At 49.8% G+C, this 24,375-nt stretch overlaps 1 protein-coding gene across 1 annotated transcript; it reads right to left on the reverse strand.

The window, feature by feature from the left end:
* Positions 1-3,077: 3,077 nt before the first annotated feature.
* On the reverse strand, positions 3,078-18,437 carry WNT8B (Wnt family member 8B). Its single transcript, XM_019499435.2, has 5 exons — positions 17,976-18,437; positions 15,683-15,821; positions 14,046-14,171; positions 9,697-9,839; positions 3,078-4,667 (listed from the first exon to the last, which is right to left on the reverse strand). The coding sequence occupies exons 1-5, from the start codon at positions 18,030-18,032 to the stop codon at positions 4,110-4,112; spliced, it is 1,023 nt and encodes a 340-aa protein (XP_019354980.1). The 5' UTR covers positions 18,033-18,437; the 3' UTR covers positions 3,078-4,109.
* Between the last annotated feature and the right edge of the window lie 5,938 nt (positions 18,438-24,375).

Here is a 24,375-nt window from a genome sequence, read left to right on the forward strand (position 1 = left end):
TGTGCGTGTCATCTGGGCGAAGGTGACCACCTGGGAAGCTGAATGTAAATATTTCTCCTCTGAGGAATGCGCCTTCATTAAAACGAAATGAATATGGGGAAGCATCCAATACTGCAGCACAATGGCCCTGCTGCCTTTACCGCTGGGCCTTCTTGTGCCCGCGAGGACCCCGTCTCAGCCCCAGCCTGCTGCTGAGGTCAGCACATTTTGCAGCTGTTGTGCAGGCATTTTGTTCTGCAGAAAGGAGGATGCCCCGGGGGGTGGGCCCCCTGGCTGTAAAGTTCCCAGCATGCCGCCTTGCTCTGCAGCACTGGGAAGGGGGACGGTGCTGCCCTCACCAACAGGTGTCACTGTGCTGAATGGGAACCTCTGGGGAAGTCCAGGACCGGGGAGGGGGACAATTGTCTAGGGAATAATGCTGGCAGTGAAAGAGGGGTGTTGCTGCCCGGGGACGGGGCCTCGTTGCATTCCAAAGGGAGGGAGAGCGCGTAGCAACTTCCCGGGCTCCCCATCTCCCCTCCCCGGTGGAGCAGCAGCCCCATAAAGGGAAAATGAAGAGAGAACACCCACCAAGGAGGTGGAAAAAGCAGCCTTATGTGCCTCGCTGCTCTCCTCGGAGCTGCCATGTGCTAAAGCCTCTGGCCCCGGGGTGTAAACTGGGGGAACAACTCTGCTTTCCCACACAGGAGCAGAGCCCCTGTGGAGAGGTGGGGGAGGTGGAGGCCTGTAATGGGGAACGAAGACACTGGAGGCAAACGGCAGGGGAGGGGTGGGAATGAGAGAGAAGCAGCCTGCCGGTGACAGCAGCTTTCCCCAGGAGGAAGAGCCCAGGTTCTTGAATCAGAGATCTAAGGGGCCAGAGCCACAGCTGGTGTAAGTGGTATTACTCCACCAAAGTCACTGGGACTAGACCTACATACACCAGCTGAGGACTTGGCCCCAAGATGGCTCTGTGCTGAGTAGGGTCTACATGAGAGGAAAGGGGTCTTTCCTGTGGTATGCAGTGTATCGGGATCCTCTTGTCTAGCCTCCCGCTGTGAACTGGGGCATGGAGACACCAACTTGTCACCCAGGGAGGCAATATGGCTTTACATGGCTCTAGTGCAGTGAGTGCCTTACCCTCAGGGCCAGGCTTCCTCAGGCAGGTGTGACACAGGGTATCTCCAAACCAGTGATTTAGTGCTAAAAATCTCCATGACCCAACCAAAAGTCTTCAATCATTTCCAAGCCCCTAAGCCCTCAGCAGCAAGGTAGAAAGTGGCCATCACTGCTCAGACACCACCATGAGACACTATAAACATGCAGGTGAAGTCTACTTGGGAGCCTGACCAGAGCGGAAGAAGCCCTGTGTTGTGGTAGTGGGGGACGTTAGTCTTGAACAGATCTCATTTGCATTGGAGACACTAGGATGTTGTTCTGTCCAGGTTAAAAGGAGTAGTTCAAAACTCCTTCAGCACCTCCAGAGTCTCCATGTGTAACCCGTGCCATCAAGCAGTGGCCCTCCCTTGCATTTTCCTCTCAGGAGCACTGCTGCTCCAGCATTACAGAAGGGGGGTCGAATCCAAGTGATCTTACCCCAAACAGTTTGGAAACCCACAGTGTGGAATACTGGGCTTGGCAGACAAATAGAGACCATCTGCACTGGCCACTATTGGGAAGCGTGGTTTTGACAGCCATATGGTGGATGCTGTATTTTGTGCTTCCTGCTTAGCCATATGCACAAATATAGGTGTCTAAGATATGGCTAGCCCAAGAGTCCCACTTCCAGCCATACCCTAGGTCAGTGGTTCCCAATCTGTGGTACAGGTATCACCAGTAGTACACAGACAACCTGTCAGGGGTATGTGTTAACAGATGTATTATAATTACTTTATATGACAAAAATTTCCTGGTGGTACTTAAGGTTGTATCATTTTCAATAGGTGGTGCGCAATCCGTCAGAGTTTGGGAACCGCTGCCCCAGGTCATCAGTCCACATGTGGCAGGAAAGGATGGCAGAGAATACCTAGGCGCTACCAGATCCTTCAGTCAGTCACTGCACAGTGGTCTTCCCCTACCTGTATTTAGAAGCCCATCACTTGCATAGCCCTGTGAAGGTGGCTGTATAAAACAGGGCATCCTGAGATCCAGTGGGAAATATGTGCCTCAGATTGAGGAGCTGAGGGTGAGTCAATAGAAAATGTAATCTCTAGCCCTCCCATTTCCAACATCAGCCCTCCAACCACCTCCAGCATCTGTTCAACAGGTAGGCACTTGCCAGCTGACCTACATAAATCTCCATGCATCCTAAGATCTGCCATCCAATGGCTCAAAGGTGACCTGTGTAGGATGAGATGCAGGGAGTCAGCCAAATTGTAGATGTCTCTATCAAAACCACCCCATCAGAATTAGACCCCCATGTCCTCATCCTCAGAAGAAGTGTCCACACATGGAGTGTCCAAAAAAGACAACTAAAAGAGGACTGGGTGACACTGGCTGGAAAAGGAGTGTCTCTATTGTCATACAGGTAGCTGCCCAATATGGCAAATTGGTTGCCAGGTTTCAGTTGGGTCCATAGTATGTCCACACTATAAATAACAGCACTGCAGTTGCCCTGCCTTGTTGGCAACCTCAGGAAGAAGTGTCAAGATCTGAGTGACTCAGAGAGACTTATTCCCCTTCTTACCCTTTTAGAGGCAGTCTAACTATAGGCTCAAATATGTAGATGTTTCAAAAGAAAAAAAATCTCAATGACTGAAGAGACACCAGCATTTTGCAAGCACTTGGCTACTGATTTATTGCATTCACTATTGGTTTACAAACACTGGCTACATGACAGGTCAAGTAGCCAGTCATTTTGCTAGACTGGCTTCTGATCAGTCTAAAAGAAACCTCAAACAGCTGAGCAGGTGATAAACACAGATCCCATGGGGAAGCTCCTAGTTACGGTGACAGTGCAGTGAACTCCCCAGATCTCATGGCTGATACAACATATCCTGACCCTTTGCGAGGACCACAGATGAATCAGCTCAAACTTTACAACACTTGCTTAGCCTGAGGAATATATACAATAAATGGCAAAGCAAATGGTTACTCATACATCACAGAAACTGTGCAATAAATTAAACTTCAAAGTGCTTAACTTTCCTATTTACAACACAATTAAATAGTTACCAACATGATTCTCTCAGACTAGGAGAAAGCGTTTAGTAGTTAGCGCAAGGAGTAAGAGTGCTTGGAAAATACACCAGCAGGAACGTGCTCAGCTCCCCCTCACCAGGGACTTGGGAAGAAACAGGTGGGGGTGGTTAGAGCTGTGATCAAGGAGAGCGTGTGAGGGCCTTATTGGGAAAGGACACTGGCCGCTGCAGGGGAACAGAGATACAGAGGCTCTGGAATGGCAGAGGAAGCATTATAGGCAGCAAGTCATGGGATCCCTAGCAAAGGTCTTTCCAACAGAGTTACTTATTAGGCAGGTCAGTGGCACCTTGAAACACTTCTGCCAGAGCTGCTTTGACTACTTAGCACTGCAGTGCGTGGTAGAGACTTGCATATGCTCCAAGGATGAGAGACCAAGCTGGCTTTTTTTACTTCTTTAAAAGCCAGGCTGGGAATGTCTCTGGGAGTGAGGGTTTTCACACCATCTCTTTTCCTTCGATCTCAGGGCCCAATAAAAATGAAGTGATTTCTCAGGGCCCAATAAAGATGAAGAATGCCCTCTGCCTTTGCAGGACTAGATGCCGAGAATATTTAGCAAGCCCCTCAGTTGCAAGGGCCATGGCTCACACATGGGTGGCCTATGCTACTCTGTGGCTTACAGGGCTGCTGTCCAGACCCAGCAAGGGCTTCTTGAGCTCCCTGAAGTTTCCAGTGCTACTACCCAGTTTTGCCAATCTAGACTACTACCATGGTGCAGGCAGCTGGGACAGGCAGGTTCTGTGGCTCACCCACAATGATGATGTGCTTGCTGCTGGGACGCAGGCTAAAACTGCAGTTTGCCTCAAATCCAGTCACCTCTGCAGCAGGCAATGATGTGGCGCTGGATTTTAGGGGCTGGGCTTTTGGACTAGACCAGAGATGGGAGAACCTGCCGCCCACGGGGGAAGGGGCAATGGGGGCATGAAAGGGTGCTAAGGCTTCCTCTTGAGCTTGCGGGTAGCTCTGCCACCCCCACTCCGCTCCCGCTTCTCCTTGCGGACACAGAAGTACTTGGTGACCCTCTTGCGGCACTGCTCACACCGCACAGCACAGCACCAGTGGAACTTGCAGTTGCAGCTGGACACCATCTCAGCCCGACGCTCTTCCACTGCCAACCCACAATCCCCACACAGCCGCCGGCAGCTCCGCTTCTCCCACTTGCTCAGTGCCTTGCCGCGCTTGAGGCACTCCCTGCCCTCAGTTCCCAGCAGCCCCAGAGTTTTGTTCTCCAGGCAGTAGTCAGGAGAGTCTTCCAAGTGGACCAGCTCCTTCTTGGAGATGGAACTGAAGGTCTCAGCGATGGCGCCCCGGTTAGCAGCGCTGTTGCCTGCCCCTTGCAGCAGGTCCACTTTCAGGGCCTTGTGGTACTTCTCCTTGAGATAGGTGCCCACCTCCCGGAACTCGGGCAGCTGCAGCCAGCAGGTCTGGGTGGTGCAGCTGCCCGACACTCCATGGCACTTGCAAGTCCGTTTCATGGTCCCTTTCACTGCCTAGAGATAGAGGGGGAGGCAGAGAGGGTGTCAGAATGAGGCCCATAATCCAGGACATACTGTCTTGTGGTGTGTTGCAATCCACCGCTAGGTGCCAGGAAGGTTCAGCCCTTTTTAGTTAAAGGGACAATGTCAAGGTAAAATCTTGGAGGTAAATCAAATCCAATCTGGTGTCTGAACTAAGAGATCAACACTGAAACGACTCTACAAGGGCTGTGGGCACCACAGCAGCAGCAAGCATTATGGTGATGCTGTTGCACACCCTGCTCTGTGTGGAAGGAAAGATCAAAATGAATCGGCTTCACTTCATACACAGTGGGTTTTGCTGTAGGCAGCAGTGCCAGGCTGTTCTGTTTGGGCTGCAAATACGGCATGGCAGGTAGAGATTTGAAATGAAAGAACCAAACTGTTTGAACTGGAACTAAAGGCAGCTGTGTTTGTCAATCTCCTTCTCTCCTCTGTATTTAAATGCTGGACGAAAATTACATGACAGTCTCTGTCTAACCTCATAGGGCAAGGCATGGCACTTCTGCTTCCAGCAAGGAAACTGCCCCTTATGGCTTGTATTATGATTGGCATCTGGGTTTTGAGCACCTTGTTGAGGCTACCCCAGATGCAAGCATCCCTACAGCAAAACCCTACATGCTTTTTCCCATTTCTGCACTTTCCCATCTCTGCCTGGAGGAACCGACAATGCGAGGTCATGGTCGGCAGGGCTAACCGGACCCTATCGTGCATCCACAGGTGCATCTCAAGTAGGGCAAAGGAGATGATCCTCCTCCTCTATGTGACACTGGTCAGGCCACAGCTGGAGTACTGTGTCCAGTTCTGGGCACCCCACTTCAAGAGGGATGTGGACAACATTGACAGGGTCCAGAGGAGGGCCACCCGCATGACCAGGGGACAGCAGGGCAGACCCTACAATGAGAGGCTATGGGACCTGAACCTGCTCAGCCTTCACAAGAGAAGACTGAGGGGGGACCTGGTGACTGTCTATAAACTCACTAGGGGGGGACCAGAAGGGTTTGGGGGAGACCTTGTTTCCCCTAGCGCCCCCCGGGATAACAAGGAATAACGGCCACAAGTTGTTGGAGAGTAGGTTTAGATTAGACATCCGTAAGAACTACTTCACAGTCAGGGCGGCTAGGATCTGGAACCAACTTCCAAGGGAAGTGGTGCTGGCTCCTACCCCGGGGGTCTTTAAGAAGCGGCTCGATACCTACCTGACTGGGGTTATTTAAGCCTAGTTTTCCTCCTGCCCAGGCAGGGGGTCGGACTTGAAGATCTACAAGGTCCCTTCTGACCCCACTTCTATGACTATGATTCTATGAACCTCCCATGGTTCTTTGGACTAACATGCACTGAGATTTTTGCCAGATAAATCATATCAACTGAGGGAGTACTTCTCTGTGCTCTGTAAGTCTGTGTCCTCACTGCCAAGTGGATGGATTATGGCTCAAGTTAACCTCCTAGTGTGAGGGGAAAAACAGACACTATAGGAAAAATGGAAATATGGTGGAACACCAGCCATGACTGAAATACAGATATTGAAGAATACACACTTTTTAGGAAGGACAGAAATAAAAGTAAAGGCAGTGAGGTAGCACTATATATTAATGAAGTGGTAGACTGGAAGGAAATAAAAAGCAATTACATAGACCAGAGATGCTCAACCTCTGGCCCATGGTCAAATGCAGCCCATGGAGTCATTGCATCTGGCCTGCAGGGTAACCTACAAGTTGGGAAATTTGCTCCCCCCAGCCAAATTCCCAAACTCCAATTGCCACATGGCTGGTTACAGCTGGGCTGTAGTCCCTTCTCCCTGTGGGACTGGGCTATGACCCCTTCCCCTGATATCTGAGCCAAGCCATGCCCCCTATCCCTCCATGGAGTCAAGCTGGGGCCAAGCTACATGCCCTCCCCACAACAGGCTGGGTTGGGGCCAGGCTACATCCCCTTTCTCCCTGTGGGGGCCAAGTGACACTCCCTTCCCTGCAGGGGATCAAGCCTCCCCCCCAGCACATCTGGACAGTGCCTACTGAGCCTGCCTAGAGTGCTGAATCAGGACTACCAGCCAGATCCAGCCCACAGATGGGCTGAACCCTGCCCAACCGGCCCACTGGGGATAAAGGTTTAGCACCACTGGCATAGACAAAACAGGATATGTCTGGGTTAAATTTATGCTAGGAAGGATTAATAACAAAGCTGCTTTAAAAGGATTGTGTTGGGGGTGGGGTTATAGAACCCCAAGTTTAGATTTGGAAATAGCTAAGCTTTGGGGAGAATGTAGTGACACTGGAAACTGTATAATTATGTGAGATGTCAATTTACCCGCTATAGACTTAATAACAAATGCTACCAATAATGGCAGGGTGCAGATATTTTTGGAACAGTTAACTGAGACTTCTCTATCAAGTGGCTATTGTGCCAACAAGAGGCAATGGTACGTTATAGCTAGGTTAGGACCGTCTAGAAGAACTGGTCATGGAAAAAAATCTGGAATCAAGCAAACATAGTTCATTTCAGTTTAAATTGCTGGACAGGACAAACAAGAATAGGTTTACAATAAATATTTTGGGCTTCAGAAAGTCTTTCTTTGAGAAACTAAGTTAAGGAAGTTGACTGGAATTAAGAGCTAAAGGACTTAGATGCAGAAGTGGCATGGAACTACTTTAAGACAAAAGGAGAAATGTTCATGGGAGCTCACATCCCAAGCAGAAGAAGAAAACACGTAGGAAAGGACTACAGACCTACATGGATTCAGAGGAATCTCAAATGGCCGTTAGGAATAGTGAGAGGATCCAGAAACAATGGATAATAGAACTGATCTGTAAGGAGAAATGTCTTTCCACGATGAAAGAATAGAGAGATACAGTGTGAAAGGCCAGTGACTTAACCTTGCAAAGGACATAAAAACAAAGAGCAGAAGCCTATACAGTAGGGGTGTGTGAAACAAGCCGTATTCGATTCAAATTCAGCCCAAATCAGGGACAGTGATTCGATTTGTTGATTCAGATCACTGTCCCTGATTTGATTCGGCCAAATCTGAATCTGAAGATTCGATGCTGATTTGGAGAATCAGCAATTCAGACATAGACACAGCTTTAAAAGTTTTTTCTACATACCTCGAGGTACCAGCATGGCTTGTGATCACTGCGATGCTGGAGCGAATGGAGTGTCCCACAGGAGTGCAGGGGGCCCCTCCACATGCTCGGCAGTGAAGCTGGAAGTGGACTGGAAGTATACTTCCGGTCCACTTCCAGGTCTCCAGGGGAGTGCGCAGGGAGCCCCCCCTGCATCCCCCAGGTGCCCCCCTGACCCAGGAGGCACCAGTCACTGAGCCAGGGAGGCACAGGGGCCCCCCCAGTGCACTCCCCGGCAGACCCAGAAGTGGACCGGAAGTGCTTCTGGTCCACTTCTGGGTCTGTTGCTGAGTGTACTGGAAAGCCCTGTGTGCTTCAGTGGGACACTCCATGTGCCCCAGCCTCACAGCACTCTGCTACCTGCTGCCTAGAAGTATGTAGAAAAAAACAGTTAAAGCTGTGTCTGTGTCCAAATCTCCGAATCTCTCTGAATTGATTTGGAGGGTTCCGATTCGATTTGGAGAATTTAAAGGGTCCTCTGATTTGATTCAGATTTGGAGATTCAGCCACCAAATCGAATCAGGGACCGAAGCTTCACACAACCCTATTGGCTACTAAATGGGAATTAAGACACTATTATTGAAATTATCGGTCTAGATGAAAGCCCAACATAGATTGCTTCCTGTGACAAAATTTGAGAGCTGCAGATAATCTTGATCTCAGAATAGTGAAAGAACTAGCACATGAAACAGTAATTGCTTTAGTATAAATATTCAGTGAATCCACTTGGAAACAGTACTGTTGAGGACTAACACTCCCATATATATTGAAAGTATTCAATATATTCAAAAGAGAATGAAAGAGTGACCCAGGAATGAGAAGCCCCTTGTATGATACTGAAAGCCAGAGCTGCTAAATAGAGGTTGAACATAAAAACATAAGAATTGCCACTTTCTGGGTCAGAGCATAAGGCCATCTTGCCCAGTATGCTGTGTCACATGGTGGCAGAGACTGGATGCTGAAAGGGAGAGAGAGCTGGGTATGATCAGGTTTTTTTCCACTGTTTCTCTTCCACTTGCAGCCTCCAGCATTTAAGGTCTAGGTCTAGGAAATTCTAATTCAGAGGCTGTACCCCTAATTCTTATGCTCAATAGCTACTGGCGCCCCTTTCCTCCAGGAATTCATCCAATCCCTTTTTGAATCTGGCTAAACTGTCAGTTTCCACAACATCTCGTGGCAATGAGTTCCACACTTTAAGCACATGCTGTGTGAAAAAGAACTTCTTTGTCTTAGTCTTAAGCTTACTACCTACTAGTTCCATTTTGTGACCCCTAGTTCAGGTAGGAGTAGCCTAAGGAAGACCTGTGTTACATTGGCTCCAGGAACTAAAAATAGAAGAGTATGGTGTAACATGTAACATGGCTGGATGAGAGCAGCTCACAGGCTAGCAGGGGCGTAATTATAATGATCCTGGTGAGTTTGGTACCTTAGGACTGAAGAATAATTACCCAGACTTTGTCATTCTTTAGGGTCCAGGGCTGGCCAGCAGTCAGTAGAGCTGCACCTGAATTATGCACTAGAATAAGCTACTTGATGCAAACCCCTGCATGACCATGAGTACGCTAGGGCTCAACAGCTTCACCGGTTGTCAGTGAACAATGAATGAAGTGAGGCTTTTCTGGCTGCAGACAGGGCCACCAATGAGGAGGAGCAGGACCGAGATCCACCTCTACTTGACAGCTTCTGCCCCGTACCCACCATAATGTCCTCCTGGCTCTCTTCTCTCCCCATGCCTAGCTCTGCAATCACGTCTTTTGACTTTCTCTTGAGTATCTGATATTAGCCATAGTTTGTATCAGAATACCAGAGCAACTAATCAACTGGCACAGGAAAACCTGTCTTTCTTACTGACTTATTCATTTCCTGATAGAGAGAAAGGGCCTCACCTTTCTGCCAGCCTCATTGTTGTGCAAGTTCATCGCTGCTCTGGCATCTTGTCCTGTCTCAAGTGCATCCACAAACTGCTTGGAAATGGCTTCCCCAAAGCCCACGTTATCACTGCAGCCTCCCCAGAGCCAGCCTTGTCCGCCTGTGGAAAGAGACAAGATGAGCAGGTCAAGGCAATTCACCTTCCTGGACTCTGCAAGTACAGCATGGCACTGCTCCAGGGCTAGGATGCAGCATGGTTGCCATTTATATGGCAAATGCCTTTTGATGTTTTCAGCTCCTCTCATCTCAGCCTCACTCAGGGTTGGATAGTGGCTCCTGAGTGAACCAGACCAGAGTGAACCAGGGAGCAGAAGCTAGATCTTCCCAGGGAAAACATCTCATGAATCCAGAGACTTTCTAAGAGCTGAAAGCTATTTCCTGACATTATCTGTTCACTGTAATGAAGGTAGTGTGCCTTTAGCAGGTGTTAAATTGTTACGCCTCTCAACTTTAACTGGATCAGATTTATATATGTTAAAGACTCATTGGGTGCATCTATACATTGCCATATGGTGACATAGTGATGTGCTACATCACTATATGGTGTGTTATGGTGATGTAGCAATCACGCAGGTCTACATATGATCTGCTTATAGTGTGCCGCTACAGTGCTGTAGCAGGGAAATCTAAGTGTGTGCTGCTCGTATGGTGTAGTACCTGCCCGTACTCTGCCATGCTCTAGTACTTCCGAAAGTACCTTTACTGGTACCTTAAACATCCTGGTCTGGACCCACCACAGAGGCAAAAGCATTCATTTACTTTAAACCTGAGGGGTCTTAAACCCTCCAGTGGTGAGCATCTGATGAAGTAGGTTGTTGCCTACAAAAGCTCATGCCTCTCTGAGTTTCTAAGTGCCACCCTTATCTGCCTTCTGCTAGTGGTAAGGGTAATCCATGTGCCCAGATCAGTGATTAGAGTAGAGCGAAGGGGTCAGACTGATTCAGGGTAGGGCTTTCCCTTCCAGTTGTCCTCCAGTTCTGTGGTATAAGTTCCACAGACTCCATGTACCCCTTAGGATGCAAAGATCAAGAGCTCAATGTGGTTTTTAAGTCAGAGCTAAACTTACTACGGGCAAAAACTAAGAGCATTTATAGATGCACACTTGGAGGTGGGGGGAGGGAAGGCACTTTAAATAGTGTAGCTCCAAAAGCCTTACTAAATAAGCACCTGGAGTGTCACATGTATCAGCGTTCCTCTGTTGAAAAATGGTGGCAGGGTACTTTGAACTAAAGCTTGTCAAACAAGCTTCAGTTTAAAATGCGCTGCCACCATTTTTCAGTACAGGGATGCTGATACATGTGATGCTGGAGTCTACTGTAATAATTACAGCGCGTCGGAGCAGCTTCCCTGCACATGTTCAGTCCCAGCCAACTCACTCCAAAACTGCGGGATCATTCACAGATAAGGCAGTATGAAGTGTGCAAGTGGGGCTGGACCAAGTGTTAAAGGCAAATGGCACAGAGTCTGGGGAAACCCTTTCTAGGCAAACAGTAAAGATAAATTTAGGGAGACTGAATATGGGGCCCTATTTGGTGCTTTTAAAAATAAAAAACATTTTAACCACCTAACAGCACCATACCTAGACTCCTGGCATCCCTGGGCAAACTTTTAATATTAAGCCCCCCTTCACCAGAGATAATGACAATAATAATCGGATAATGGAAAACAAATTACCATGTTCGGACCTCCTTTCTGTCCAGGCCCTGGGCGGCTGTCTGGTTCACCCATGCCTACGTCCAGCCCTGCTACTTAAGCAGCAAAAAATCCTTTTGAGCAGCCATTCTGCTGTGTGAAAATGCTACCCATCTCAGGGGACCTGTGCATTTGGGTTTCACAGCTGCTGGTTTTGGTGAATAAAATGATTGCTTTTCACTCCAGCTATTCTAGCAAAGCTCACTCCAGTGACAGGGGCCTGATGTCTGTTTTGTTTTTTTGTTTTGTTTTGTTTTGTTTTGTTTTTGCGGGGGGGGGGGGGGAGGTGGGGACTGATTACTAAGCTCCACTCAGCTACAGAAACCCAAGAGAGACAAGGGACAGGCATAGGTATCACTGAGCCCACAGCTGGGTTTTCTAAGCCTGGCAAAAAACCCAGCTTGAAAAAAGGTAACTCGTGTGCTTATATAATGAGCATGTCAGACCAGGAGTCACTTGGCAGATAATTAATGTGAGGTGACACCTTGGTATTTTTTGTGATCACACTTCAAGGTGGAACTGAATTTCCAAAGCCTCTGTGTGATAGTTTGGTTTTGGTAGAAGTGAGGGGTGGCTCCGCTGAGAGGGGTCTGGGAGGGGAGGGCAGTGGAGGGGTGCCTACCACAGGTTGACTGTGGCCTGAAAGGGCACACTGCCGCAGGATGTAAGAATCTGTTTTTTGGTGGCCCCAAGCAAATGGCAGCCATGGGGCCATCAACCCCTCTTGCTTCCTCCCCTCCTTATATCTATACACCTGCCTAGCCTCCCAGGCACAGATGCTGAGAGTCCCAAAGCCGTGTGGAAGGAAAGAGGATGATTGGAAGGGTTTCTGAAAAGGGGGCCAGATCCCCAGCTGGTGTAAATCAGCAACAGGACTTGTCATTGTCTGAACAGGCTGTGGCTTATCAAACATTTGGGGACTGGGGACTGTTTTGGATAGAAAGTTCTGACTGAATGGAAGTAATTTGTCATGATTCCCATCATGCAGCTGGTGGTGCTCTCCCCTATCTTGGGGGTCTTTGACAGAAGTCTGGATAGGCATCTGGCTGGGGTCATCTGGCCCCAGCACTCTTCCCTGCCTAGGGAGGGGGTCAGACTCAATGATCTGTTCAGGTCCCTTCCGACCCTAGTGTCTATGAATCTATGAATCGATGTCATTTCCTCTTAGTTCGGTGTAAAAGGGCTCTATGCTCCTCATTCAAGTCATTAACTTCCCCTGCACTCCCATGTCTTTAACCCGCCATGATTTCCTAAAGTATCCACACATCAGCCGGCATCTTCTGAAAGGTTAATATGATGCACAGGCCCTCTCCAAAATGGCTTGGATTTTCACATGCTGTTCTCTCTGGCAGGTTATCAGTGTGCTTTCTCAATAATGCTGCAAATAGAAAATACACACTGACATTCACAATAATGCAAATATTCACAAATAACTTGTGAATCAAGGGGTTTGTGCTACAAGTAGGTGCATTGAACTGAACTGAGTTTCAAAGTATTCGATACACAAAGGACTGAATGAATGCCAGAACGGGAAAATCCAGATTAAACTGGGGGCAATGCTGAAATGTTGCTGTGGTGTGTCATGGCACTTGTCTTTCAGGGATCTTATATTCCACGACAGGTTGGACTCCCCAGCTACCCTGTATGCCTCCTGATGCACCACGGTCTTCACTTATAATGGGAGTGAAGCACTGAATTTGGTTGCCTTGTCATCCAACTGTCCCACAGATTAGCTGAGCAAAAATGTGGGCATCTAAAAAACTGGCTTCTTTTAAACTTAATAAAGCCAAATTGGTTAGATAGTCATGTTCAGTCTGTCCCAGACTGCTTAATAATGCTGAGTGGAGAACATTAACTATTCACTCAGGGTTTTGTTTCAGTGCATTTGGTGTTAAAGGAAAAGGGAATGGAGCCTCAAAGTAGGGGAGTTTGGAAGTGTCGGGGACCCTGTTTAGAAGTGGTTCAGATAGCTTTCTTCCTTAGATCTCCAGACCCCAGAAGCTATGAGGTCTCTGACCTACAAGTAGGCCGATAGACAGACTTCTGAGCAGCCTAGTGGGTGAGTTAGCAGGAATCCAGCCAGGTTTGTGATGGGACTTCTGGTTTCTATCAGAACTTTGTTGAAATTGCACCCTGCTCACAGAAGAGGGGGATTTTGATGGACAGGCAAACACTGCTGAAAAAATGTTTGTTAGAGCTTGTCTAGCAGCCGTCATGTTTAGGCTCTTGGTTCAGATTCTCTCCACACCTAGGCTGGATTTACAGTGATGCCATGTTTACTGCCATCGGTGGAGTTGCTCCTGATTTACACCAATAGAAACGAGGGAAAAATCAGGCCCTACATTACATGAGCTATGCTATTTAGACAAGAAATTCAGACCCGGATCCCCAACTGGTGGACACTGGTGTGGCACCACCAACTTCCATGGAGCTACGCTGACTTACAGGAGCTGTGGGTCTGGCCCTGGAACATTTCCTGACCCCACAGGAAGGAGCTATTTTCTCCTTAGGAAAGTTAAGAGGAGTTAAGAAATGTCTTTCTGCCCCCTTCTTTGCTCAAGACCTCTATAACCATGGGGCGTGATGCAGAGATTACAGCAGATCTGTTTCTTACCCAACTGTCCATTACGAGAGTCATCACAGCCGCAGTTGTCAAAATCTCCTAGGCTGCAGTTCCGAGTCAGCGTGTACATGACACCTGCTGAGCTGATGGCATGGACAAAAGCTGTTTCTCGGTTTGCTGTCAGGGAAGAACACAAAGCAGAGGCTAAAGACTTCATTGCAGGGTCAGGGATAAAAACAGCTCCCACCATGGGGGAGGTTGGACAGGAAGCAAAGATGCGAATAGCTGGTCCCGGTGGGTCAGAGATGAGAGACTATGGAGTGGATTAGCCTTGTACTTCCTCCCTTTTGCCTGGGCTACATGGAGAGCAGAGGACCTAGGGTGAGCAGGACAGATTTATCCTGTTGTGGAGAATGTGGAAGTGAATTTAGCACTGGTGAAATATGCTGGCTGGAAAGCCCTGGAATCGGTCAGGGCTGATGGCCATTCCCCGTGCAAACCTCACACATGGAAGGCTGCCAACATACATCAGCTTAGAGCTGCTGGCACTTGCTCTAGGCATCAGATCAGTCCCCATGGTCTGCTCAAATCTTGGCCTCTGCTGAGCCCACCAGCCAAAGGGGGCCATTCAGGACCTGCAGTGAGACTGAACCTGCCCACTAGTAACCGGGTTGAAACTATTCACTTATCTCAGTGAGGTCACCAGATGGTAGCAATCTTTGGTTAATAGAAAATATCAGCCAGGGCTGGATGTGTGGTGGTAAACCTTGGTATAAAGGTCTCTGCATCCCACCGCAACCCCCTCAGCCCCAGCCTTCCAGGCTGGTGACAACACCCTTGGAAGCACTTCTCTAGTCCATTGCCCCAGGGGCCAGCAGTCCCCTGCTTCCAGAAGGTGTGAACTCAGCCTCAGTAACATGTGTGTAACTAAGGGGCTTGGGTCTAGGAAGTGGCATCTTCCCTCTGGTTGCCAGGGAGTAAGAAAAGGGCTGACGAAGCTGACGCATTTCCATACCCCACCATATATGTCTGTGGCAGCTATCAGCTACTTCACTTCCCCTTCAGTGGCTCAGGTGACCAATGCAGAAGTCCGGAGGCTGGGCAGGGATTGTAACTCAGCCTCTGAGAAGCATTGGTGGACCAAGAAATGTGACTGAGTTTCTCTCTTTAACCAACTCCCCCTGCTTGCCTTTTCTTTCTACTTAGGCCTGCTCATAGCCTCCCACATCCTTCTCACAGCACATCAGTGGCAGTTCCTAGGGACTGGCCTGTTTCCCAAGAGCAGAATGCCTGGTAGGATATAGCCATCTCCTCCTCAGGGAGCTTTGGACTAGTTTTCATGGCTCCTCGTCACAGGGTTGGCAGACATTTCAGTGGAAAACCTCAACCAGCCAGGTCTGAGTCTATTGTAAACAGCCTGGTCCTGAGCCAGCTAGAGCCCTGTCGTGATGTTTGCATTGTAATGTCCCCATGCTGCCTGGGCTAGAATCCTATTCCCAAAACATGGCTGGCTGAAAGGTCCCCAGAAAAGATGTTTCCAGAGAGACGATGCCTTGGAGAGGGAGGTTCTAAAATAATGCATGGAAGTGGAACCCAGGAGAGGGAGACCACAGTGAAGCAAGGAGGGCCCTGTGGGCTCTAACCTGTGGTGAAAGGGTCCCAGTAGCTGTATCCAATTCTTTCCTTACCACTACGCAGTCCACCATGGCTGGAGAGCTGCAGTGCTCTCTCAGGGCAGTTCCAGCGGTCCCAAGCAAACTGGAATTTGCACTCCTCGATGCCGCTTTGTGCTCCAGCAGCCACGCTACTCGAGTAAATGAGGTATGCCTACAAGGGAAGGCAGTTGTCAGAAAGGAAGGCAATTTTTCAAGGAGGGTAGCAGTGGGATGGGACTCCACGCAGTGCCCCACCAATCTGCCTCACTGCTGGGCACAGTGAAACAAGTCAGTGGGGGCCACTGCTGGACCACTGCCAAGTCACTGCTGAGCACCCAGTTAAGCATGGCAGTGGTCACTGTTATGTTTCAAAACAGAATTTCACAGCTTCAGTTTGCACTGGGGTTTGAAGAAGGAACTAGCAGCCAGGACCTCTATATGCATTAGTGGACCGTTGTGCATTGTAACTGCCTGGTGCCTCAGTATCCCCAAGTGCCATGTGAGGATAGCAATCCTAACCTCCTATGGTTCCCTAGAGCTTGGGCAGTCACAGGGGCTAAAGTGGTATTATTTGGGCAGCTTTGGAATTTACATGATAAAACCAGGAGAAAGAGGGAACAGTCAATGCTCTTGCTCCCTTCGTCAAAGTCCTGGGCAGCTAGCAGAGGATCAGACTGTCCCCAGTGGACATTTCCACTGAGTTATTCAAATAAAGCTGAACAGGATTGATGGGGAATGGATTTAGTCTTCTCAGGGATCAGGAATCTTCTGAAGCAGAGGGAGTAGCACAATAGAGCTCCTGGCTCCTACTCCCTCCCTCTGCTCTGGTGTGGACAGCCAGGTCCTTGGCTGGTGTCCAGCCAAAGGAGTTACACTGATTTATGCTTGCAGAGCAGTAAAGACCAGCCCACATCATGTACAGTCCTGAATTCTATGTGGTTGCTATGTGGTCGCTGCATTGGGACTCAGAAAGACATGGGTTCTCTTTGGGGATCTGTGATCGAGTAGCTGATCACCCTATAGTTCTATGCCTCAGTTTCCCCATCTTGTATAATGGAGATATGATACTGACCTTCTTTGCAAAGTACTTTGGGGTCCTCTTATGAGAAGAATGAGGGAGGTGTTATAATTTGTAGTGACAGAATGATGTTGTAGTCATGACAGTCCAGAAAATATGCAAGAGGCAAGGATTTCTTAGGGTGATATCTTTTACTGGATCGATTGTATAGTTGGGATAGAGTTAGGCAAGCTTTCAAATGCAAGGCTTTCTTTTTCAGGTCTATATCATAATCATGTCAAATGTAATCGGGCATAGGGAATAAAAGGTATAAATAGCTGCACTGATTTATGTGTCACATGGGATCAGCCCTACAGGATCTACATCTTCTCCCAAACTGGATCCAAACAGATGTAAAAAGGCCCAATTCTTTCAGTCTTGAAGACAATCTCAGCTGAAGAGACTGTCATCCTAGTTGTCCCTGATGTGTGGGAACCTTTTGTCAGGCCACTGGTCTCTGGGGTAAAGCCATTGCATCATAATGTTGCAATGCTTTGAGTAAAGCAGGACATTTTTTTTCTGTGAACAGTGAGGTCATCAAAAACCAGAGTTCTTGGGCAGCAAGAATAGTGCCCCGACTTGGGGTGAATTTGGCAAATAGGTTGGGCTGGGTAAAAAAGCAGGGAAAGATTTAAAAAACACTGAAATATGTCATGTTGGCATTTTCAAAACAAAACTTTCTGACCTTTTGTTTTACAGTGATGTTTTGAAGAGCTTCACCTTCCACAAACACACCTCACAAAGTCAAGGAAATAAAGAGCTGCTCAACCTGAAGGAGGCATCCCAGTCTCCCAGTGCATGAAGGGCCATGAAGGGCAAAGTGGTGTCTCTGAGGATATGTATGATGTACTTTTCCATCCCAGCGATGCCTCAGGGGAGTGAACAATGCCAGGCTCCCTTTGCAATGGTGGATGCAACTTACATTGCAGGTGCCTTGGGATGGGAGGCAGGAGTAATCTTTCCAACTAATGTATTTGGGAACAGCCAGATATGATTACAGGAAGATAGGTGTTGGGCCAGATCCTAAGATGGTGCCAGTGAGCACAATTCTTACTCCTGGTCCCAAGGGTCTAAAAACTGTTCTGCTCTCTGTAAGCAGAACCTGTTGTCTCCCAGAGAGCAGCATGGAAATGCCTCCTATTCCAGAGTGTTTCTGGTTCCTCTGTGACTGGGAAAACTGGAGTGGCCTCACCAGGGCTGGAGAAAGAAGAAAGGAACTAGGTCCCCATCAGGGTTTAGTGGAATCAGGATCAAAGAGATTTGTCTTACCTTCGGACCGGTCATCAGAAAATTATTCACTGACCTGGAAGAGAGAGAACAGCACATCAGTGAAGGGGAGTCAATGGCAGCTCTGCCTGTTGGAATGCCTGGAATTCCAGTGCCCTGCTCACCATCCCAGAGCTGCTCGCACCTCTGAGCAGCAGCCTCTTGGCAGCTCCACCCCAAGCCAGAGCTCTACTTCACCCTCCTTGCCTGTCCACACCCTGAAGACTGACCCCTTCTCCTCACCTTGCAGTTCCCCCTGCCTTGTGACAGTGCTTTCTCCTCTCCTTCTCACAGCCCCCCAACCTGTCAGACAATACCTTCCCTTCCTTTTCTCACAGCTCACTAACCCAAGGCAGCACACCCAATTCTATATTTGGTCTTGCCAACCCACAGCAACATCCTTGCTCCTTTCCTCACAGCCCTCCATCCTTAGGCAGCTCTGTCCCCTCTTCATAAATACTGTTAACCCCCACCCCACCCCTTTGCCCCATGCACACACTTAAGGACAGCAATCTCCTTTTCTTGCCCTAAGAGCTGCCCCATCTCCAGGGGAAGTGGGCCCTCTCTGCACAGCTGCCTTCATCACAACCAAAGTGATTCCCTCTTCTTTCCTCACAGCTATCCCTCCCATCCTCTCTCCTTGTTTCATTATCAGACTCATTCCAGCATGGTTTTCTATTTCAAAATGACTGCATCCAGACCCAGGAGGGCTGACCTGTTTGTACAATATATGCCCTAAATGTTGTGCTGGGAAGTGCCACTGAATTCACTGTACAGCCCCAAAGTGGTGGAACAGGGCCCTAGTGTCCATGGAAACCACATCTTGGGTGTGCTATCTCCATTTAGCCTACTCTTAAGGTGACTCTTGTATATGTGAGGGGCCACACAGACAGAAAGAAGGAGACCACATCTTTGCTTCTCCCTTGTTTTGTTTGTCTGTTTCCTGGACTGTCCTTCCCTGTGTTATTCATCTTGCAGAGTAAAGCAGAAAGAGACACACATCTTCAAATCTTTAACCACAACTCCCTGTCTAGCCAGGCTATGTATATGACCATTGTTACTGTGGTATCTGGACATCTCATAAGGATGTATTTGTTCTCACAACCCCTGGATAAGGCAAGGCAATGCTATTATCCCCCTCACTTTGGGCACATCTACACATTGCTGTATGGCAACGTTGCTACGGTGGCTTTAGTACTTCCTTTTGGAAATACTAAAGAGCAGTGCAGTATAGGCAGTTACAGTGCTGTGTGCATGGCACACAGTTAGATATTATGGGCAGCAGTGCAGCAGAGCGGCTGTCCTTCAGGGAGAGGCAGGAAGCAGGGTCTGGATCCACAGTAGCAGGTGTTCCCAGGTGCCTGACCTGTTCCATCCTGGGAATGGGGTGGGGGAGGCAGACTGCCTGCAGCCAGCACCCAGTAGCCTGCCTGCCCCTGGAGACCAAGTAGAGACAGGAGGCTTGACCAGCAGCTGTCTGGGCCTGTCCCTGACCAGCTGACTTACCATGGTCCCTGGGCACCCATGCACACCCAGCCCCTGATCTGAGGTCGGACAGTTCATGGCCCTTGGTACAGAGCATCTTATCTTAGAAATGTTGCAGACTCTCACAAACAGTTTCTCTCTAATGGTTCTGCAGGTTCTGCAGCTGCATGTGGGGGAGAGGCCATACTTGGCAGCCAGGATGCAGGCTCAAGGTTACCACCACTCACAGCTGGGGCCCTGGGAATGTGCCAGCTCCATCAGAGGCAGATCCAGATCCACACCATCCTCCTAGACTGGCTGGTGATGGCACTGGAGTACTGGCTGGCAGATGCAAGGACCTGGTGGGCAGAGGACATCACCAGCAAGGACACATGAGACTGGGTGGACTGGGAGTTCTGGGAATAACTCCTTGCCCTGGAGTATGAGTGGGTAGAAGCACTGCGGGCACAGAATGTGATCTTGGCCTGGGCAGCGAAGGCCACAGATGGCAACTGCTGGGTGCTGGACACTGTTCTGGCCCTGGTGGTCACCTTCATGATGCCCACTGCCCAATCCCCGATCCAGCCCTACCTGCCCCCTGGTAGGTACTCGCTGCCCAGCAGCAGCTCCCCCCATGGGTTTGGGAGGAGGTCCTGCACTGCCTCCAGCAGCCAAGAGCCCATAGTCTGGCCCCCACCTTGGGTCCCCCACCACCTAGCCCCCTAACCTGGGCTCAGGCCTGCTGGTTACCCTGGCTCCACACAGGTGCAGAGCTGGAGCTGCCTTCAGCAGGGCCAGGACTGCACGCTGGCCCTGCTGGCCCTGGCCACCAGCTGCTGGAGGGGGAGCCACCTGCACTGGGCTCACCATGATGTATGCACCTGAGGAGAGGCCAGGGTGCTGGCTGCCCATCCCCAGGCTCTGCCCCCTAGGCAGTTCCACCCCACATCCCCCACACTGGGACAGCACACAAAGCACATTGGTGTAAATAGTTTGCACAGAGAAGAGGGTGTTTTATTGTTGGTTAGTGGAGTGAGTGGTGGAGGGGCTCTGTTGTTGCAGGGTGAGTGCAGGGTGAGGGCCAGCTGGGTGTCTGCGGGGAGGGACAGCTGCATGGTGGTGTCTTGCTGATCCAGGTGTGGCCAGAGCTGCTTGAGGAGGTCCCAGAAGGTGGCTCGGATCATGCAAAAGGCCTCCAGCCACTGCTCATTATCTCAAGTCTGCTGGGCAATGTGCAGCCACCAATCCTGGTTGGTCTGATGAGCCCAAAGGTGGCGGGACTGGAGGCCCAGAAGGTTGAGGATGGTCCTGGTAGTGGTGTCCAGCAGCATGTCATCAGTATCCCTGCCAATGTCCAGCTAGCCAGATGGGACCTAGATAGCAGCTGTGTGATGGCAGTGGCCCTGGTACAATGCGGTGGGGCCAGACAGCTGTGGGCCAGCTGGCGGTCAGCATTGTGGGCCAGAAGGCCCAGGGTGGCAGCCAGTAGGAGTGCAGGGCATTGGTCATTGCTGCCAGGGCCAGCTGGAGCAGCCATGGCATGGAGGGAGCAGCCAAGGGAAGTGGGGGAAGACTTGATGAGGAGAGAGCTTCTGCATGCTGCCCCAGCACTTTGCATGCTGCTCCTGGTCAGGGAAGTGGCTGGCCAGGGAGCAGAGAGAGGAACTGGCTTTTCAAGAGGGCTGCTGACTGCTGGCAGTTGCAGCCAGAGCCTGGAGCTCCCCCTGCTGGCAGCAGGGACCTATTGCAGGGCTGCAGGATGTGGCAGCAGATAGGTGCTAAGAGCAGCAAATATGCTTGGCAGTCCCTGCATCTCTAGACACCTGCCCAGGAGCATTTACTTGCAAGTAAACTGATCCTGGATCAAATGCACATGTAGATGCACCCACTATACAGTAGCACATGTAGATGTTAACCAGGAACAAATTTGCTCCTGGTCAGCCCCAACACTAGGGGGCCACAGGGGATGAGGAACTGCCCCAGTCCTGGCGCTACTCAGCATGTTGGGACGGTGTAGCTATCTGCCCCCCTGCTGCCTTGGCGCAGCTCACTCCTGGCTCCCCACAGGAGCTGGAAGCTGAACAGTGCCAGGACTTGGGAGTTCTCTGCTTTCCTGTCCAGCCTGGGGCTGGCTGGGAAATGTCCTGCTTCTGGGGAAGGTCCCAGCCAGCTCTGGGATACACAAGGATTTCCCTGAGCAGCCCAGAGCTGGCTGTGAACTGTCCCTTCTGGGCCAATCCTAGCCAGCTCCCTCCAAACAGCGTGAGGATTTCTCTGCAAAGGCCAGCCCCCAGTTGTACAGGGAAGCCCTGCTGGGCACAGGGCTTGTCCCCATGTTCATCAGGCCAGGAGAGCTCTGCAATAGCAGCAGTCTCCTCTCCTGGCCCCTGCAGATCTGGACCCCTCCTGATGTGCACAGGGCAAGGAGACAGCTGCTGCTGCAGCTGGCAGAGCTATCCTAGGCCCATGCACATGGACCCCATGCTCCCTGCCAGCCCCTGGGCTAGCATCCAGGGGGATCCTGGAGCTCTCCCTTGCTGCTGCAGTGGGCCAGAGCAGGGTTGGAGTAGCCTTGTACTCGGCTGCTCCTGTTGGGAGCAGATTTGTTCCCAACGGGGAACGTGTTGACGTGCTAGCCCTCCTACTCTCTAGCAGGCATTATGATCTAGTAGAGATTACAGAGACTTGGTGGGACTCCTCACAAGACTGGAGAGTAGCTACAGAGGGCTGCACCCTTCATAGAAGGGACTGGGTAGGGAAGAAAGATGGTGGCATTGCTCTCTGTGTGAAAGAGTAGTACACCTCCTTGGAGGACAACATCGGCTCCAAAAATGAACAGCTTGAAACCCTCTGGGTAAAGTTGCAGGGGCGGTGTGGGGGCAACAAGAGAGACCTAACTGTAGGTGTATAATACAGACTACTAAAGCAGGGGGAGGAACTCGATCTGGAGTTCACCTGAGAATTGACTGAGACCGCACATGCACGTGACATGGTTGTCATGGGCAATTTGAATTATCCAGACATCTCATGGGAGGAACACTTGGATAAGTTGAATCAGTTGCGAGCCTTCCTGACCTGTGTCAAGGAGCTCTTCCTGACTCAGGAGGTGCATGGGTCAACCAGAGGTGATGCTCTGGTCCTGGCCAAAGGAGACAACCTGATGACCAACTTAAATATAGAGGGAAGTTTGGGCGACAGCAACCGTGAAATCATCGTGTTCATTGTCTGACATAAGGCAGACAAACCTGATAGCAGGATTGAAGTCTTGGACTTCAAAAATGCAAATTTCAACAGCTTAGGTCACTAATAGGGGAAGTGCTGTGGGACCAGGGACTGAAGGTGAAAGGTGTGCACAAAGAGTGGTTGTTTCTGAAAAACACAATCCTTGAAGCACAAAGGAAGTCCATTCCCTTGTAGAGGAAAGATACCAGAAGGGCTGGGAAGCCCTTTTGGATAAACAGGGAAATCATGGTCCTCTTAAGAAAGAAGAAAGAGGTTTATAAACAATGGAAGCTTGGGGCGGGCCCCAAGGAGGGCTATTCCATGACAGCTCGCTTTTGCAGGGAACGGATAAGAAAGGCTAAAGCAGCGAACAAACTTAGATTCGCAACGGGAATCAAGGACAACTAGAAGTCCTTCTTTAGGTACATAGGGAACAGGAGGAAAACAAATCATAGTGTGGGGCCATTACTCAACAACTCAGGAGAGCTGGTTACTGGCAGTCAGGAGAATGCTGAACTCCTGAATGACTACTTCGCCTCAGTCTTTCACTGGACCAAGGGAAAAACAACACCAGGTAGAGTACAGAATGAGCACAGTAGGAATAATTGCCTCCCTACTATTGCCATAGAATTGATGTATGACCAATTACAAAAATTAGACATATACAAGTCAGCGGGACTGGATGATCTTCATCCGAGAGTGCTGAAGGAGCTGGCTGAAGTCGTTGCGGAACCCCTGGCGAAACTGTTCCACAACTTGTGGCACTCTGGAGAAGTCCCTGAGGACTGGAAGAGGGCCAATGTTGTGCCCATTCACAAGAAGGGCAGGAGGGAGGACCCGGGTAACTATAGGCCAATCAGCCTAACTTCCATCCTAGGGAAAATCCTAGAAAAGTTCAAGTAGTCTATCTGTGATAAGTTTGCAGAAGGTAAGATTCTGAATGACAGCCAGCATGGCTTCATTGCAGGCAGGTCTTGCCTTACCAACCTCATCTCTTTCTATGACCAGGTAACTCACCACCTGGACAAGAGAAAGCAGGTTGACATTGTATACCTTGACTTCCAAAAGGCCTTTGATCTAGTATCCCACAATGTCCTCATGAGAAAATTGGAGGATTGTGGGCTTAACTCTGAGAGAATCAGGTGGGTGAGAAATGGGCTGCAGGACAGGACCCAGAGAGTTGTAGCGAACAGATCTGTGCCATCCTGGTGAGAAGTGGGCAGCAGTGTCCCACAAGGGTCAGTGCTTGGTCCAGTACTTTTCAACATCTTTATTAACAATTTGGATGTGGGGGTGAAGAGCTCACTGACCAACTTCTTGGATGACACCAAGTTATGGGGAAGCGTAGTTGTGCTTGAAGATAGGCTACAGATACAGGTGGACCTACAAAGGCTAGCAAGTTGGATGGATCGGAACCTGATGAAGTTCCATGTTGAGAAATATAAAGTGCTCTACCTCAGGACGAGCAACCCCCACCACACCTACAGGCTTATAGTTTCATAGTTTCATAGTGCTTAGGGTTGGAAGGGATGTAAACAGATCATCAGGTGCAACCCCCTACCGTGGGCAGGAACGAGTGCTGGTGTCATAACACCCCAGCCAAATATCTACTCCTCTTGAAGACCCACAAGGTAAGAGAGAGCACCACCTCCCTTGGGAGTCCATTCCAGAGCCTGGGAGCCCTAACCATGAAGTAATACCTCCTGATATCCAGCCT

Source organism: Alligator mississippiensis, chromosome 6 (genome assembly GCF_030867095.1).
Source record: "Alligator mississippiensis isolate rAllMis1 chromosome 6, rAllMis1, whole genome shotgun sequence".
Taxonomy (NCBI): Eukaryota; Metazoa; Chordata; order Crocodylia; family Alligatoridae; genus Alligator; species Alligator mississippiensis.

Coding starts and splice junctions, on each gene's coding strand:
- WNT8B (XM_019499435.2), bottom strand. CDS start 18,032: ATGTGCTGTTCTCTCTCTTCCAGGTCAGTGAATAATTTTCTGATGACC. Junction 14,172..15,682: donor CCATGGTGGACTGCGTAGTG/GTAAGGAAAGAA, acceptor CTTCCCTGACAG/CAAACCGAGAAACAGCTTTT. Junction 9,840..14,045: donor CTCTCGTAATGGACAGTTGG/GTAAGAAACAGA, acceptor CTCTTTCCACAG/GCGGACAAGGCTGGCTCTGG.